Here is a 19487-nt window from a genome sequence, read left to right as displayed (position 1 = left end):
TCATCACTAAGCAAACAAAGCAAAGAGCAGACTGTAGAAACCGAGTCATGGAGCTTTGAAGGGTTTTTTTTTTTACTCCTTTTTTTGCACACAGGTAGAAAACCACAGACAAAAAACTTCGCAAATAACAATACCAGCAGTTAACACCCTTCACACCAAATGCAAAAGCTTTCACTGCAGGTGAAGCCCCAGCTTCTCTTTTATTTTCCAAAATTAGTATTTATTTGTGTCTTCCTTAATCTCACATGGCTAATAAAAGAGTTAATCTCGCAGTGTAATGTGCCCCTTGTAGTGAAAACAGTGTAAAGGGTCGACTGTGCATATTAAAGAGGCACTAATCCCTATACTTTTGAAATTTGAATGTGATAAAAGCACAAATAGTCCAACTATCTTCATCTCACCACTATCAGAGTAACACTGCTGTTACTGCAGCTCAGCCAATCAGCTCTCCCATTTGCTTCGCCTCTAAACCCATACATCACCCAGTGCCCCTCCCAAACTACCTCTTCCATTGTTTAGCATTTTTCTAATTAGAGCTGTGGGTGGAGTTAGCAAAAATCTGAGAGTTTAGTGCCACTTTAAATGAAGTAAACAATGTAAAGTTTCACTAACCTCAACTAAAAAAGAGGCATGTTGAGTTGTTAGTAGGGGTAAATTTACAATCAACACTTAATTACCACAGTGTATTCATGTGTAGTTTCAATGATTTATGGCCATTTTTTAAGTACGACGAGCATAAAAGAAATTAGTAGTAATGTGTCTCCATAGATAGCTAGCTAAATTTTGTGTTCCACCTTAAATGGTGCAACAGCAGACACTCCAGCTGCTGCATTTAAGGTGGAAAGAAAAGTCTGAGCAAGAAGCTAGTGAGGATCGCACTTCAGCTCCTTTGCACTGAGAAATTATGGTGGATAATTGAAATTTGTCCCATTTCTTAGGTGAAAGAGGTCAGCCACTTCCCCTAATGGCTCGGTTTTGAGGGGCGAGGTAATAGGTTTTCTTTCAAATTAAAAGCAGTAGTATTTGTGAGCTGAGAGGGTATAAATTATTGTAATGTTATAATATTATCAGTGCTCTGACATGACGATACCTGCAACATCTAATATATTGATTCTAAATACAGAGTGATTTAGGTTTGTTGGATGTAACTTTGCTCTACATATTAACAGTACTTCAAAATAATTAAACAAAATGAACAAAAAAACAATTTTTCAAACCATAAGGTGCACTTAAAATCTTATCATTTTCCCCAAAATCGACAGTGTGCCTTATGTATGAATTTTACCAGTCAGGTTGTAAGGAGCAGTAAAGCCACTCTGCTGAAGTACAGCGTTATACAGGAGCTTCAGTTTAGTCCTCCAGCGCTAAGACTGTAGAGTGCAGCAGCATTAGCCACTAACTGCAGCGCTAGCTTTTGACGAAAGTCATTCAGAGGTGAGTATAGCGAACTGTAGTCTGTGCGCTTATCGTGTTAAACAAATTAGTGCCCTGGGTTACTGGAACACATTTAGGGTTCAGGTTCTACTGCTATTGGGCGGCATGTCCTAGCGCTGCTAACAGTGGCTGGCTAGCCCTGTTAACTGTGGTTGGCTAGTCCTGCTAAATACTGGAAATCTAAGCTTGCTGTAAATAAACAGAAGCGTTTTACTCACCAAAATGAACTGTTTTCAGGAAAGAAATCTGTGTAGATTAACATCCAGCGCTCGTTTGACTTTTAAAGAGTTTTTTTTTTTTTTTTTAAAGAAATAGTTTTGTTTACTCAGCCTTGTTCACTTCAAGTATGCATTCTTATCAGTGTCGCTTAGTGTCAAAAAATACGGTACATTATCCTGCATCAAAAGTATGCTCTGTGAAATTACACAAGTCTCCAAATGCCCAAAACTTACAGACTGTTGCTTTAACATAATGCAATCACTTAAATCCAGTAGATAATTAGAAGTTGCGATCTAAAATTTTTAAAAGAGAATTTTAGAAGAGAAGATCTTTTACCCTCTACCTGTTCCATCTTGGTCAGAAACTATGGACCAATTGTAAAGTATAGAAAATGGAAATAGTGTGTTTAATGTATTTTTTTTTTGCAGAAAAGTAAAATTGGATCCCATCTGGTCACAATGGGGACACATTTAAATGAAAGTGTAAACAGATTCTGGCTAATGTCTGCCTCCATGGAACACTGCTGTTTAAAAGTTCCCAATAATCAGTCTAAATTATCTTGCATAAACACATGGAGTTCATGTAACTAGTATTTGGATTGTATTCTGATTAGATTTTTCCCACAATTATTCAAACATGCAGTTCAATGCATATAAGTTGCATTAGCAGGAAATCAGATTGTGTAATCCTATATTTTATTAAATCAGTTTTAAATGCTTTTTGGATGTGTTTACACTTCCATTTTTATGTAGTTTTCCTTAGCTAGATATAATCCTGATACACAATATGAATTAAGTGACCAGGTGTAAACAGGGTCGTATATCCTTTTCACAAAAACACTTGGCAAAAAAACAGAACGACAGCAATGGCAGTTTATGTACAACCTTTAACTTTATTTCAATATTAGTACAAATCGATATACTCAGCAGACGGTAGTAGTACAGTGCCCCCTATATGCTTGGGGGACAAAGCATGACGCATCATCACCACAAGCTCACTCAAGGCAGCGGTACAATCAGATATCAACAGTGAACACCCACCCAGGGAAACATCAGAACAGTAATATTCATATTAATAGTAATAATAATAATAGGAATAATAAAGCTACAAAATCTAATAGAGGAAGATAGAGATTAATAGTCAATACAGTCTTAATAGAATAGAATAGCTATCCACTGTACACGTAAAGTGCCTCCATCGGGTTTTCTAAATAGACATGAATGGAGATACAGCGATAATTAGTGTGCAAGTCTATCTTTTACTTAACTAATTGCTTCTTTCTCTCACATTCTGCTCAAATTATTCTAGAAAAAATGTGGTTCTGCTTCTGGCTGGTCCCTGTGTTACAATATGAACAAAGTGATCCATCTAGGCTCCACCCACAAATGCAATATTTTGTAGCTAACTTTGCTTTAAAAACCTGCAAATGTAATAAGTAATAACTGTTGTTTTTCTGTATTTCTAGACTCTGCATCAGTTCCTGCCACAATATCAACATTCTCAGTAGATGTTTAGATTAAAAAATGACAAGATTTCCAACAAGTTGCTACAAAACAGTGCATTTGTAGAAGGAGAATGGACAAATCAGTTTCCCAGTAGCTGGATTTCGTGCTGACAGAGTGAACAGGGTCGAAGGGCGTAGAGAAACAGGAGATCTACAGTACCTGCAGAGACATCTAAACAAAAAGCATATACACTCCCAATAAATTACACTGAAGAGAGGGACATGCTTCTCAGTAGTTCCTGGTAATAAAGGTACAATAAAACAAGGCTTTTAACATCTATTCTGCAATCAAGAGAACCCAAAAGAAAGATGGTTCCACAAAGCACAACATATCAACAGGAGTTGTAATAATAATAACGATAACAGAAACAAGAATACACACACAAAAAACAAACCTAAGACCCCTCCCCTTCCAAAAACAAAGAAGAAAGAACAGATTTGTACCGGAGTCAGACAGAAAAAAAAAGATACAGAAGGAGGGAGGAGAGATGTGCACAAGTCGTCTCTACAGTATGAAGTGAAGGAGGTGGGTGGGGAGGCAACAGGAAGACCTTTTTCTTCTCCACTTACTCCCAACAAGTGTCTTCTAAACATCATCTGAATTACATTTCTGCCAGAAAGAGACCATCACATCAGAATGGGTACATATATCAAGACAAGCCCCGCCCACATGTACATGGAACATTTTTAAAAACTGAAATTTCCTCGCTTGCATGATTATGCTTAGGCCTGTGTGTCGAGTGACTCGATAGTACCTCAAAGACAGAGAGAGACAAGATATTAAAACATGACAAAGACAGAAGTACTGTATAATCTGGAAAGAGTTATATATTTATAGTACCGCAGGATTTTTACCTTTGTTCATTATACTGTTTGTATGTAGACATACTTTTATGCCCTATTTAGTTCACTATGCAGGAAGTAAAAAGGTGTTTTAGATTCAGCCAGTAATATGCATTATTTAATGGTTATGTTGAGATCAAAGTATTTTTCACACTATAAGGCGAACTTAAAATTCTTTAATTTTCCCAAAAATAGTCCAAATAGTGCATTTTATAATTCAGTGCACCTTGTGTATGAATTTTACCAGGTTGTAAAGAGCAGTAAAGCTACTTCATTGTACTTCACCGTTATAAAAGAGTTTCAGTTTAATTCTCCAGTAGTATTAGTAATAGCTGCTAACTGCGCTGAGCGCTAGCTTTTTGGTCTTCCAGAGGTGAGTACTATCGGCCTGTAACCTGCTGCTAACCCCAGGTGGCACTGCTGGAGCAGCATTAGCATTGACCGCTAACCACAGTGCTAGCTCAGGGTGGCTTTTGGGTGAAATTAGCTGCTAACCGCTAGCAGTTAACCGCTAATGCTAATGTTCCAGCTTTAGATGAAATCTGTAAATCTATGGTAAGCTTACTATAAATTGAATGGTAGCACTTTACTCACCCAAATAAACAGTTTTCAGGAGAGAAATCTGTGTAGATTTACCTCCTGCTCTCGTTTGACTCGTCTAAAATTTTTTTTTTTTTTAGTTTTGTTTACTTAGCTTAGCTTTACAGCTAAATTTAGAAGGAAAACATGGCAACACCTCTGCTCCTAATACTAGTGTCGCACAAAATGCGTTTTATGTTTGAAAATAGAGCAGAAAATAGACATTCTTTGATAGTGCGCCTTATAGTCCAAAAAATATTGTACACTAATTGTACACTGTTTTCATGTAGACAGAAGCCTAAAACAAGCCTAAAAAAAAAAAAAAATCTATCTGGATACATGTGGACGGTGCCTGGACAAAGACTGAAGATTATCCCATTTTTGTAGAGAAATGTAGACTAAGACCTTCTAGGCAGGGAGGAGTAAAAACACACGAAGACGTGGGAGTGAAGGAAGAGAAGGTCTGTGAACGGACTGTAAAATATAACTGCATTTCAATAGTTTAAACATGTCTTGAGTACAAATAGTCATACTTTGCATCCCTTCATTACACCAGAACTCTCTGGTTTTAGAAATAAAGGGAGATTTCACTTTTATGCTCTAAATTTCAGCATCATTTTCATGGTGAACAGTGCACTTTGCAGAACAAAAATGCTTCAATCTAGAGTAAGGATTCGTTCTAGAAGTATTTCCAGAAGTAGCAACAGGAACCAGTGGTCGGTCAGTGCATGATTTTTCTTTGTGTCTGTATAGATAAGTGAATAAACAACAAATCTGTCTGCTAAACTGTAAAGTGTAGCAGGAAGATATTTGAACTTGCTCATTAAATGGAGTTTGTGGCTGCAGAGGGAATTGACTTGATTTCTCTTCAGTTCTGGTTCCTTTCACTGTTTCAGCACTGGAAAGACTTGAATCCATACTGTCAGACCTTTAAAGGCGACTCGCTGTGCGTGTTTTTTATCTCCAGGTGCAAATGATGCTAATATTTTGAGCCTGTAAGTGAAACTCCCCCTTGAAGAAAGAAAAAAGACAAAAAAAAAAAAAAAAGTGTGCGAGAGACAGGCTTTAGCAGGACACCTCCATGGTTTGTGGTCTGGCCTGGTTGTCGTGTCCGGCGACGGCGCCCTCTGCTTGGGAGCTGGTGTGAGTGCGGCTGCGCACGCCTTCCACCGAGCTTACGCTGGACGCAGAGTGGGTGCGGGAGCGTGCCAGACGGGTCATGCTTGCAGTGGGCACTGAATAAAAAGAGAGAGAGAGGGAGAGATAGGATTAGGTGGAGGTAACAAATGGTGAGCTTCAGAAGTTAACTACTGTATGGGATTGAAGGTGGATCTGGAGTGGGGGGGGTGTCACAAACATTTGGTATTGAGTTCTTGCCATTCCATTCCTGATACATGGTGCTCTGGTAGCAGGGAGAATAATGAGGGTTCTCAGTGGGTTTCTTCACACAATGGTGAAGGTGAAGACCTACAGCGCCAGGGATGCAACTCTTTGGATTATCTCGAACTGGGTCTCTGGTTCTGGAAGGCTGGAATGTTGCCTTTACTGCTTAAGTACTGGTACACCCTCAGTTTCCCATCACACTTACAAGTTATAAGGGAGAAACTCTTGACAAGGGTGGGCGATGGGATTCTTAAAGAATCTACTACTGCAACAAAATATTTTTTTTTGATAAATATAACCATCTATAAACCGTAACCAAGATCCTGATTTATAAAATGTACAAAATATGTCACAATAATAAAGTATTTTAAGAACAAAAATCCACCAAATTACAACAAAACAAATTAAAGAATATTGCAAGGTTTTTATGGTATCAGACATTTTGGCGATATTGTCGTGCACAAAATAATATGGCACACCCCTACTGTTGTAAATTAATAATTATTTGATCAACACACTAAACTAATATTCTTATTCAGGATCTCAACCAACAAAACATCAAAAGCCAGAAGCGTGTCTTCAGTTGGTGTTGTAATGCTGTATTTCATTTACCTCGGATGTATGTAATACAATCACACCCGAGTCGACTGTGTTCCACTGAAATATTCACAATATATATTAGATACCATTGTAAGAATTGTTTCAGGTTAGCACAGTTAGCAATACCAGTTAGAAACAATGCAGGGACTTGTGCATCTAAACACAACAGATACATGTTAAGGGTGTAATACTACTGCTTTACACAGCGACCTTGGATTCTGAACTCAGGGCTGGCAAGACTCACGAATTTTAATAAATCTGACCTATAGGTTTATTGGTTTTCCAGTTTAAATTTTCCACTTGTAACTAATTTCGACATTCAAATGGAACACAGCCTAAATTTATTACGGTCAGACCAGACATTTTCTCCAGCTTCCAAAAGGTATTTTATGGTGTTGGAAACTGCCATATCTCTTATAATGAGTTATAATGCTCTGTGTTTCTTTGTTAACTGATTTTTCCTAACATTTTGATGGCAGGAATCCAGATGTGTTCTAAATACTGTTGTCTAAACAATGCATACCTTTGTACCGTTTAAAATCACAAGACTTTGTACCACTTCTGGTTAAGGCCTACTCACACACATGTAAACACAAACTGGGACTGGGAACACTGGTAAGGGGTTATTTTAAAACATTTGGCCCACATCATTACAGCCCTTAAACATACATTTGAACCACTGATCCCATTAGTAGCTTGTCATTATTCTCCCGTGAAGGAACGAAAATCCCCGGATCAGGATCGAGTTTCAATTCATTTTTACAGTAGCCGAAAAAATGAATGATCAGGAATTGCAACCCATACAGAAATGCAGAAACATGCAGAAGAGCTGAGGTCAATGTCAAAAAGTGCAGCAGAGAGAGAGAGAAACAATAGATAATACCTGAAACAACCTGCTACCAGTGTGCTCACACTCTAACACACCCTTTCAACATCAAGAAACAAACAGAATACTGACGAACGTGTGACGTAATGACAGACAAACAATCATGCTACATTTACAACATGATGCTGAGACAGGGAAAATAGAGGAATGAAAGTGAGAGGACTGAAAGGGAAAAAGAAAGCCAGACAGAACAACAGACAGAACAACAGAGAGACAGAATGGACAGACAGTAAGGGTACAAAACAGTGGAGATGGCAGTTTGGAAGCGAAGTCTAGGAGTGCTGTCTAAACTCTGTCTGGTACCTGATTCGCTGCTCAGGTGGCTGAGGAGCACATGGGGGACTGTTCACATTTGACGGAGGGGATAAAGGGAAAGAGGAGAGAGAAACGAGGGAAATGGAGAGATTACTAAGTAAGACTTAATAAGAGACTCAAGACAGATAGAGAAGAAAGAAAAGATTAGCAGGAGGGTCAAAATGGGGAAAGTGCTGGAATGTCAGGGTAAAGCTACAGCAGTCTCAGCCAGTGGTGCTATTATTAAAAAAAAAAAAAAAAAAAAAGGAACTAGCTCAGTCAACAGAATCGACGTTTGCATAGTTTTGCATACCAGAAACCCCAATGCGTAACCATAACCTACTCTGATATAAAGAGCCTGATTCTCACTTAACCAGAACACTGACCACAGAAGTGCCTCCAACAATAGCACCATTAGCTTACGCTATGCTTACTAATCACACCTGCTTCACTCATGACTAACAGTTTGCTCAGCTTTGTAACGGAGTCCTTGTAACAGATCTCTTTACCAAATCAGGATACTTCTGGACTATTTATTGTCCATTAAAAACAATTAACAAAAACAATGCATAAAATGTAAAGAAACAGTACTGATATAGTGAGATTATATTTGGTGCAATAAGAAAACAGAAATAGCACAAAACATTCCAAATGATACTTGCAATGTCATTTATAAAGCATCATTTTAATTTATTTACTAGGACTTGGTGTACTTTTTACTACACAGTTTACAGCATAATACAAAAAGTATACAGTAAAACAAGTTAAAACTGATGATTGAGCATTTGATTTAGTGCTGCAACAGTATGTGTTTCTAATCTTTCCTTGCAAATTTCTGAACAGATACTGCACTCTGAGGAAAGCACAGCTACCCAGCTCTGACACTAACAGAGGCCTGTGCTGGCCAGCATCACAATAGGAGTGATGTGGGCACAATTACATTTTACATTTAAATTACTGGATGGAGCACCCTCATTCCAGAGAAACCCATTCCTCTGCTCCACAGCTCAATGCAGAGGGCTTTATATCCTTCTAGCCCAAACCTGGTATTAGGCATAATGCCAGTAGGTTAATGTAAAAATAATTATATATATAAAAAGTCAAAAATTTCTCTGATCTTGTCCTGCATTGAGAACATGCTGATTTAACTCACTATCCTGCAGATCACATACAGCAAAAAAAAAAAAAACTCAGTCTGGGTGAACCATTCCAGGCAACAAGAACTTTTTTCCACATTAAATAAATAATTAATTATCACTGCACTATAATGATCTATAATTGCACTAATTTGCAGTGGTCATATCACTATTTAGATGCATTAATGGAGCTGTATTTTGGACTACTGAACCACTCTGGTTTAATTTCAGCTCTACCCTATTCTCTATTAAGCCTCATTCAACATTCCTCCACAACAGGTAACAAACAAGGCTAATAATCCCCTGCACATTACTTACACACAGAAACTGGATTGCATTAGTAAGTAATGTAGTATGTTGTGCCTATTGGGCTCGAGTTCAGCTGCAGTTAAGCCATGCTCAGTGTCTTTTTTTTCACATGATACCAAAACAGCCTAAACAGAAAGCAAATGACTAACACTCTACCGTCTCTATAGTCAGTAAAATGGAAATCACCAAAGAACCCTCCGAACACTAGACCACCACAAAAAAGCCTGAATAAATGAGTCAGAGCTGTCGTTTATTATGTATTTGAACATTTTGTACTATATAACAACATTGCACTATGACTCACCAGAAAATATTAAAAAAGAAACAAACTGTACAAAACATATCTTCATTTTAGCCTTTCCACTGTGTGAGCTTTTTAATGATCAAGGAACCATGCAAGTTTTTTTTTGCCTGACAATGGCAAAACCTAAAATACATTAACAGCTAAATTTCAATCTGGAACTCACCAGAAATAATAATAATAAAAAAAAAATGTATCTTTATTTTTGGCCTTTCCATTGTTTGAGCTTTTTTATGATCACGGAACCATGCTGGAGAAACAAGTTTTTTTGCCTGACAATGGCAAAACCTAAAATACATTAACAGCTAAATTTCAATCTGGAAATCACCAGAAACGTAAGTGAACTATGAATATTCATCCTGGATTGCACCAAACTCTTAACACCCACAAAAATGTAATCTAGGTTATTTTACCATACAGACAAAAGCCACCAAAAAGTCCAATTAGCACAGAAAAAAAAAAAAAAAAAAAAAATACTCAAACTACCATTGCCACAGAACCACAGAACTGTGAAAAGAGCATTGTATCTGGCTGATCATGGTGTTTTTGGGTGTGGTGGGATTTCCGCAGTGTGGGTAGACTCAGCGCCTTAAAAAGGTCTGGAGGTCAACAGATTATATGTGACTTAGTAAGAAAGAATGTGACTAATCACATCAGGGTCTTAACCAGCAACAGTACGGCTGAGATAGTCGTACATGAAAAAGTGAACAAATGCGCTCACTTATAATTTCCATTTTGCTGCATTACAACCTTATTTATAGGTTTACATTTTAGAGAAAGATCAAAATATGAAATGCAACATATAGTTTTGTCAAAGTTTGTCAGGTTGTTTGAGTAACAGTATGTTTTTTTTTGGCCCAAATATGTTAAAATCAGCAAATAGAAATGGAAAGGATATATTATCTTCATCTGTCAAAGGATGGGATATATTACAGCAAGTGAACATTTGATGTGTTGCATACATAACGTAACCATACACTAGACGACTTCGAAAAGACACACTTTTTAGTCACAGATTAGTCACAGGCTAAGATTTAGCAAAGACTGGGGATTTTGCAGTGTCACTATTCGCAAGACTGCAACTAGATTCTTTTTGAGATTATTTCCCATCATGCTACTGGTGGAGTTTAACAGGAAGAGAAGCTGTTAAACAATGGAGCAGAAACAGAAGCACCCTTTGAGCAGAGCTCCACTAGTTTCTCTTCCTTCTCTACACTGCAGAGGAACCGTGGTTAGGTTCAAAAACAAATGTCTGATGTTGCTCCATCCCATGAAGAAACTAGCTAGAGTAGAGTTATAAAACAAATAAAGATACATCAAAGTATCATGATGTGTTTTTCAATACTGTTTTCGTTCTTAAAAACACAGTATCATTTTAATTATTAGTATATATGGTACATTTCAATGGTAGACTGTGAATAATTTATTTTTCTTTTATATATATATTTTCCATTTTCTCCCCAATTTACACGGCCAATTACCCAACCACTCATTAGGACTCCCCCCATCACTAGTGATGCTCCAACACCTGGAGGGTGAAGACTAGCACACGCCTCCTCCGATACATGTGAATTCAGTCACCGCTTATTTTCGAACTGCTGCTGATGCATCATTGCCGAGTAGCATCACAGCACACTCGGAGAAAAACGCAGCAACTCGGTTCCGATACATCAGCTCACAGATGCTACATGAACAGGATTCGAACCAATGATCTCCCGATCATAGTGGCAGCGCTTAGCCCGCTGGACCACTCAGAGCCCTGACTGTTTTTCATTTATTTTTTGCACTTTTAATCTAATTATATGCACACAATATTGTGATATTTGCCTACCATATCCAGTTCTTAAATAAAGTGGCACACGTCAGATACAAACATGCCTTAGCCTGCATCTGAAGGCCAGCAATAAAACATGATGATTAATTACTTAATTGTAAAAGTCTATTTCTCTACATTCATCTGTGCATCTGCATTAAATGGAAGATATTCTGAATTTCAGGTCTAGAACCACAGAAGATAAAAACAGAGATAAAAAGTGAGAGAGAGAGAGAGAGAGAGAGAGAGAGAGAGAGAGAAAGAAAAAGAGATTTCTTCACACAGGGCTAGATGCAGGCCATGCAACACACGTCATTCTCGCAGAGCAAAGCTACAGTACTTACACCCTCGACTTTGCATCACTGCACAGCCACACAGGAGATAAATCATGTTAGTTTAGCACCATTCACACTCACGTGCACACAAACTCTTTAAAGTCCTCAAATATGATGTATTAAAAAAAGAAGAATTTGTTTGTCATATCAAAAACTTCCATCCATGAAAAAACAGCCAGTATAATGAAGAGTTCTTAACTCTGTCTGTACACTTAAGCATCGCGGATCAGTTAGCACAGTACTCCTTGATAATAGAACACTCGCTAAAGCACTAAAGAGATAGGAGGAGATATTTTTAGACTTATTTTCGGTCATGCGACATTTTTTTTTTTTTTACCAGGTCAATGTGCTAATGTGTGAATGCATGTCTGTGTGTGTGTATGCGTGTGAAAAAAGTAGTGTGTGGGCGGAAAAGGGGTGGCTGAGGTGAAATTTTCCACATGAAACTTCCGGACAGTGAGTCTTCTTTTAAAAAGATATGATGATTAAAGACACAAAACACATATCACACACATTTTTGACACATAGCTCCAATTTAAGTCAGATTAAAACGTGGAAAAACACAACAATCATGTGACGCACATTGAAGAGGGGACTTCTACTGAAGGAACTGACTGGAGAAAGGCAAAGCATTTGAAACACAGACAGAGATACTCACTGTAACCCATTCCCTGGACAAAGTACTTGAAGGCCTCAGCAAGTTTACCAGGCTGAAATGAGAAACAAGTCATTATTGAATATCACTGTGAAATTTAAAAAAGCGAGTGTTCAGATTTGTTTTTCTTTTAAACCAGCAGTATTCAAGATTTTTTTTTCTCTTTAAACTGAAAGCAGTACTATGGAGAAAAAATAAAACACAGTAATTGATGTCTTAAGTTGGCTTCTGCAGCCATCCCTGCAAAGCCTAATATATTCTAAAATCCTAAAAACATGGTGCCTGACAGGTTTCACAGGAGTTTTTCTGGTCACAATAGCTTTTGTTGGTTACCTGAGCTACAGCGTCGCTGCTAATGGTGCTGATACAAGAGCTACTGCAAACATGGAGATATCTGAAGTACTTTACTACATGCTATGTGCCCAAAACTTACAGACTGTCAATTTAAAGCATCAATTTGTTTTTGCAATCATCCCTGCAACTCCAAATGTATTCATTTTAGAATCACAGTGGTCTGGTAGGTCCCTGGATTTTTTTTTTTTAGTCATGTCACATTCTCTCCAACAGCTTTTGTTGAATACCTGAACAACCTGAGCACTGCTAATTTAAGAGCTGTAATTATAGAGATATTATGTCTTCATCCACTCTTTCATGCATTGTTAAACCAAATAGACATTGTTTTAAAACTAAAGCAAGCTGACAAGATAATGGAAAATATAATTGACTCATTGTTTAATTCACAAGATCCACCCAGGCCCAAAAAAAAAAAAAAAAAGATCTCAAAATATTTTTTCAGTATGAAACTTCTTCTGCTTGCCTTGGTGTAATCAACATTTCATAATATGAAAATGGTTAATCTCACATATTTGCAAACAGCCCCTGAAAAACTACAAAAAACTGCAGTGTTATGTTTCGATATTATGTAAAACTATTGTATTTTATATGTTGGTCTTTCAAAAGTAAGAAGGTAGTAAAACCTTAAAAAAAACACATTAAATGTATTTTTTAATAATAAAAAATATATATCCTTATTGAAGCATTACCTGTTAGAGGTAAGGAAAACCATTGCACTAAATATTGATAGAAAAACGATCACATTATTCACATTCTTTTTACACTGATGTTTTGGATAGTTAAACATGCACTGTGCCAAATTGACCTGTAATAGAATTCTGCCCATAACAAATTATACTTTAACTCTTTCACCCTCTCCTATTCCCCCAATTGTGGCTCCATCATGTCTGCTACAAAAGTTGAGGTGTCAATCTTCCACTATCTCTGACCATTCATCTCTGCAGGGACCCACATCGTTTCTATGCTAATTTGAAACCCCCCATTAAAGTGACCACCCTGCAGTGTTCAAAGCAGGATCCAATGTATATAATGTCCCCTCAAAATATCCCTAGTTAGATTGCTTCTGATCGACTGACTAAGCTTTGCCCGTGTAGATTTTCTGTCTGCACGTGAATAAACTCAAGTCAACTCTGAAGCCGTCTCCTGATTCCTGAATCGGACACCTGGTTCCTGAAGGCCGAATTTCTAACACCTGGGAACACTATTGCTGTTCCTGACAAATGAGCATAACAGGGGGGTTGAGCTTTTAGTATCGTAGATTTTGTGTGTACCTGCATCACAGTGTAGTGCACAATAGCTTGATTAACTGTTTAGTATAGTAGCTGGTTAGCATGCTAAAGATTAGATTAAACTGCGCCTGAACAGCCGTTTAGCTCAAACATAGTATATTTGATAGTTGGGTTGGATCAAGGTCAGATATCATTCTCATCACAAACAAACCGAACTGGGGTTCATTAGGAACTGGACTGAGGCAGCATGCTTTCGCAGATTTATTTCCTTTAAAAGTACTCTTCTGTATGCTTCGTGCAGGTGCACATTCTAACCAAAAAGCAGTCTCTTACTGACTAATTCTTTAGCATACAGATGAACTTTCAATGAAAAAAAAGCTAATGAACTTCAGAAGATAACAGTACATATAACATATGAACTTCTCTACAGCAAGTTCAAAACTACAGCAGGTTTTTATTGTTGCTTACTTGAACAACTTGAGGTAATCCACCACAGTCTGCCATCTAAAAAAAGGAGCAATTATCAAAATTTCACATTTAAAACCTTAAAAAGTCTTTAAACACGAGCAATAAAAGAAAATGGATTATCAATAGAGCAAATAAACATCTCTTGCCTTAAGCAGGGTTGTCTTTGTGGGATTTAGCCTTGAGTTGCACTCAACCTGAGAAAAAGAGAACACATCATGTTCTAGTCGGTCTCTTTAAAGTGAGACAGAGAGAGAGAGAGATGACACAGATGGGCACACTTTCTTCTGAAGGCCTTCGAATATTAAGCACAAGCTGTTCCTGCCTTGAAAGCAGTTTGACACTTTTTCTCATACTTGTGAATTGAAAGAACTCTTTGAAAACTGATGCTTTCTGCAGACAATCAACAAAAAAAAGAAAAGAAAAGAAAAGCTCAAAAGGTCTGGTGAGGATTCTCAAACCTGCCCTGTGTGTGTGTATGTGTGTGCAACAACACAGAACAGGGAGATTTACATTGATGTTCTGCTTCATCACTCACCACTGCTTCCACAGCTGGGGACGTGTCTCCTACTACCAGCAGTGCGGGACACCTGACAACAAAACAAACTGATTACTGGAAACCCATTAAAATCTGTGTACCGTATTTTTCGCATTATAAGGCGCACTGGGTTATAAGGCACGTTATGCAACACTAGTACGGAACAGGGGTGTTGCCGTGTTGTCCTTTTTATTCAGCAGGTCTCGCTGCTTGGTCGCGAGACCTGTAAATCTAAGCTAAGCAAAAAACAAAAAAAAAAAATTATGATAATTTATTTAAGTCAAACGAGCGCTGGATGTTAATCTACACATATTTCTCTCCTGAAAACTCTATTTGGGTGAGTAAAGTGCTTTTGTTTATTTACAGTAAGCATTTACTTCCAGATTTTCACTAAGGCTGGGTGCAGCAGCATTAGCATTAGCGGCTAACAGTAAACGCCACCCGACTGTGCTACAATGAGGAACCCTGAGTGTTCCAGTAAACCAGGGTGATATTAACTAGTGGATGGTCCATTTAGCTTGTTTTAACATGGTAAATGCGCAGACTACAGTCGCATAATACTTAACTTTGAACTAGAGCTAGTGCTTAACACGTTAGCTGCTAAAGCTAATGCTGCTCCAGCAGTGCTTGCCGGGTTAGAAGCAGGCTACAGGACGAAAATACTCATCTCTGAACGGCAAAAGATCTAGCACAGTTTGCAGCTAATGCTAATACTACGTCTCAGTGCTGGAGAACTAAACTTAAACTCTTTTATAAGCTTGTACTTCAGTGGAGTGGCTTTACTGCTCCTTACAACCTGACTGGTAAAATTCATGTGTAAGGTGCTACAGATTATAAGGCCCACTGACGATTTTTGCGAAAAGTTCGCCTTACAGTGCGAAAAATACAGCATTTTTTGTAACATACTGAGACAGTGATATTACATTACATTACATTACATTACATTACATTTGGCAGACGCTTTTGTCCAAAGCGACTTACAATAGTCAAGTACAATGTAAAATAAGTTTAAAGGAAAAACATCTTTGGATAGGGATAAAAGGAGGACAAAGGGGAATAATAGGATAGAGGAGTGAAGGAGAGGAAGAGGGAAATGAGGTTAGAAGTAGTTAGTGTGTTAGAGGTGTTAGGAGAGTAAGTGCTCTTTGAAGAGCTCTGTCTTCAGGATAGCGAGAGATTCTCCTGATCTGGTAGTGGAGGGTAGTTTGTTCCACCATTGGGGAACTCTGTATGAGAACAGTCTGGATTGCTTTGTGTGAATGTTTGGCAAAGCGAGGCGACGTTCACTGGAGGAGCGCAGCGGCCGGGAGGTAGCGTAAGCCTTCAGGAGCAAGTGCAGGTAGGAAGGAGCCTGTTCTGTCATCACCTTGTAGGCGATTGTAAGAGTTTTGAATTTGATGCGAGCATCAACTGGTAGCCAATGGAGCTCAATGAGCAGCGGGGTGACATGTGCCCGTTTTGGCTGGTTGAAGACCAGACGTGCTGCTGCGTTCTGGATCATCTGGAGTGGTTTTACTACACAAGTCGGGAGGCCAGTTAGCAGGGCATTGCAGTAGAAAAATGCCTTAATATGCCTTAATACAGTAGGCAGAATAAGTACTGTAGAGTCCCAGCAGGGTGTAAAATGCTCAATTTTACATACTTTGCTCAAAATCAACTAAGCTTAAACTTGAAGCTAGCCAACAGTAGCAACCCCAAATCATAGCACTGCCCCCACAGGCTTATACAGTACTTTCTTCTTACCCTGATGTGCCAATCATCAGACCACATGGCCTTCTATTACTCCAGAGTTCGATCTTTATGCTCTTTAGAAATTGAGCCTCTCCCATCTCTCAGTAATTTATGCCTAGATTACTTTTCTTATGCAAATCAGTCATGAATCTCCTTATGTAATGTAGAAAAATACATTACTCCTATTATTGCCCCACCCTAGGTAAAACTAATTCTGTCCGAATAATTTTTAATTAACATATACAATATAAGCACCATATTCCTGTAGTTGTACATTTAGGAAATAATCAGGAAACTGATCTTCAACATAGTTTTTTATCTGATTTTAAACCTAACCCGGGTCACAGAAAAAAGAATGCAGAATTTATATACTGTATAAAAAATATCAAGTTAAAGATAAAGATTATATATATATATATATATATCACAGTGGAAAAATCGGGAGTCATCAACTTCCGTGGTTGATTGTGGTCAACAACACTGTTGCATAGTTTCCACACTGCTCTCTGGTCAGATCGTGTGAATTGATTACTGAACCAAAGTCAGAATGCTTATAAAATACAACTTGAACAGCTTAACAGTTATCTTGTATGAAATTAGTATTGCAGTTGTGAAGGAATACTTACTTCAGGGTGTTGACTGTTTCCTCATTAATCCCTAGGATGGGTCTCTCAATCTCTAAGTCTCGGCGGCTGTGAAAGAGAGAGAGAGACAGAAGAAAAAAAAAAGCTGAATATAAACTCTTTCATATCTTCACACAAAAAGTACAGGAGCCAGACAGCAGTCTATGTTATGTACCCATTGTAGGAGTTGCAGAAGAGTGCAAGGTTGTCCTGGTTGATGTCCTGAGCGATGTGCAGACGGTATGTCTGAATGATCTCTTGGTTCTCCGTCAGCTCGTCCTAAAACACAAGACCAGACCGTTTCGTAGCTTAGATCTCTACACAAATGTTCTATGCATCATGAAACAGGAGACCTAGTATGCTGTCCCAGGACTTTTGCCAGGATATGTATGTGGCACCTCCTGCATTAGATGCAGATATCTGTGTATGTACACAAAAAGGTCACAAACTAATATTTCGTTGGACTGCCTTTAGCTTGATTGCTGCACGCATTCGCTGTGGCATTTTTTCGAAAAGCTTCTGCAATGTCACAAGATTTATTTCAATCCAGTGTTGCTTTAATTTTTCAACAAGATTTTGCAGCATTGATGATGGTAGAGTCTGACCACTGCACAAAGCCTTCTCCAGCACATCCCAAAGATTCTCAATGTAGTTACAGTCTGGACTCTGTGGTGAACAATCCATGTGTAAAATTTAATCACTCTTTCACAATTCCAGCACCATGAATCCTGGTATTGTCATCTTGGAATATGGCCGTACCATCAGGGAAGGAAAAAAAATATATTGATGGAATAACCTGTTCTACATTCAGAATATTCAGGTAGTCAGCTGACCTCATTCTTACAGCACATACTGTTGCTGAACATAGACCTGACCAACTGCAGCATCAACCCCACATCATTTGCTTAGTTAAATCTTAGGTGTAGACTTTATTTTTTTGGCCAGACGGTGTAGATTTCAATGTAAAAACAGCCATTAATAGTAGTGTAAAAGCACCTTAATGTGTTTCTTTTACTACATTATTGGGTTGAAGGTGTATTAAGGTTTTTATATTACTTACTGTGCTAAAATGATGCCCCATCACAATGTCCACCAGATTGCTGGTCCACCCAGATAACTGCAGACAAAAAAAAATCAATTACAATTATTTAGCAAAATATTAACTGATCATATATACTAATATTGATATTTTCCTCCAAAATACTCAACTGGCTATTGCAAAGCTTTCATGCAATTTTATGTGAACTATTCTGAATTGGTTCTTAAGAGTACATTGGACATTTATCTATTCTAAAACTATTTTTTATTATTGAAAAAATCGATCAGACAGAAAGTTTCCAAATTTTAAGAACCTTAAAAGACAAAGCCATTAAGTAAATCACTTGTGTATTGGGACTGTTGCCACAAACTCAATTTAACATCACAGTAAATTAATCATTGGTTTTAGAATGCACATCTAAGGTTACCTTTGAGGCAGCCCAGTCCATCCAGCCCTTTGCACAGGGATCCACATTGATGAGAACCAGACCCTCCACCAGAGTAGACTGATTCAGCTGGAAGATACAAACCAAGAAGTCTGAAATTAAGCAACCAACGGTACATCTTGTCTAGCCAACATCTTATCTTACCATTCTAATAAAGATTGGAGAGGGGTTTAAAAAAAAAAAAAACGAGAGCCTACTTAGTATTAGTATAGTCTTCCCAATAAAGTACAAATTTTACAATTTTATGTAGTACTTCTGGCTGATTCTAATCTGTTAGCTAGGGGCTAACACGGGTGAGTGATATGGTATGTTAGAACACCTTTAATGCTAAATGCGATACTTAGACATTTTTTTTTCATTAATAGCTGAAATGTGCACCTTTGAAGTAATGAAACATACCAGTCCTGCTTAATTTTTTATAAACATTTTCTAACCTTTAAAAAACGCTATATATTGTGGTAATTCTGCCTCTGCAGCACCCTCACAGGTTCAACTGTGCTATAGACGAGGATGGCGTTTCCGTGTACTTTGATACTTAGACACTTACAATATGCAAATCAGACAATTGTTAATACCGCCCCCTGCTGACGTCCAACCCTCTGTCTCACCGCTATCAGAGGCACACTGTTGCTGCTGCAGCTCAGCCAATCAGCTCTCCCTCCAGCCCTGTCTCTAAACCCATACATCACCACAAGTTTTAGTGCCCCTTTTAATAAAAATGGCAACATTACTATTATCGTTTTTACATATTACTCCTTAGTTTTTCCTCTAC

The 19487-nt window shown here is 38.0% G+C and overlaps 1 protein-coding gene across 4 annotated transcripts in view; it reads right to left on the bottom strand.

Moving 5' to 3' along the window:
* Positions 1-2525: 2525 nt before the first annotated feature.
* The window catches only part of ndrg3b (ndrg family member 3b), a 106636-nt gene continuing 89674 nt past the window's right edge, over positions 2526-19487 (bottom strand). For 3 of the 4 annotated variants that reach the window (XM_007250757.4, XM_049486345.1, XM_007250759.4), the window contains 10 exons: positions 18698-18784; positions 18292-18348; positions 17407-17510; positions 17235-17300; positions 14878-14929; positions 14489-14536; positions 14343-14378; positions 12295-12346; positions 7752-7790; positions 2526-5814 (listed from right to left, as the gene is read on the bottom strand). In XM_007250757.4, coding sequence (XP_007250819.2) covers positions 5645-5814; positions 7752-7790; positions 12295-12346; positions 14343-14378; positions 14489-14536; positions 14878-14929; positions 17235-17300; positions 17407-17510; positions 18292-18348; positions 18698-18784 — 711 coding nt within the window. In that variant the 3' untranslated portion in view covers positions 2526-5644. The remainder of the gene's footprint in view (positions 5815-7751; positions 7791-12294; positions 12347-14342; positions 14379-14488; positions 14537-14877; positions 14930-17234; positions 17301-17406; positions 17511-18291; positions 18349-18697; positions 18785-19487) is intronic. The other variant, XM_007250758.4, reaches the window with a different exon arrangement.

Source organism: Astyanax mexicanus, chromosome 13 (assembly GCF_023375975.1).
Source record: "Astyanax mexicanus isolate ESR-SI-001 chromosome 13, AstMex3_surface, whole genome shotgun sequence".
NCBI classification, from domain to species: Eukaryota; Metazoa; Chordata; class Actinopteri; order Characiformes; family Acestrorhamphidae; genus Astyanax; species Astyanax mexicanus.
This window is presented reverse-complemented; position numbering and strand designations above follow the sequence as displayed.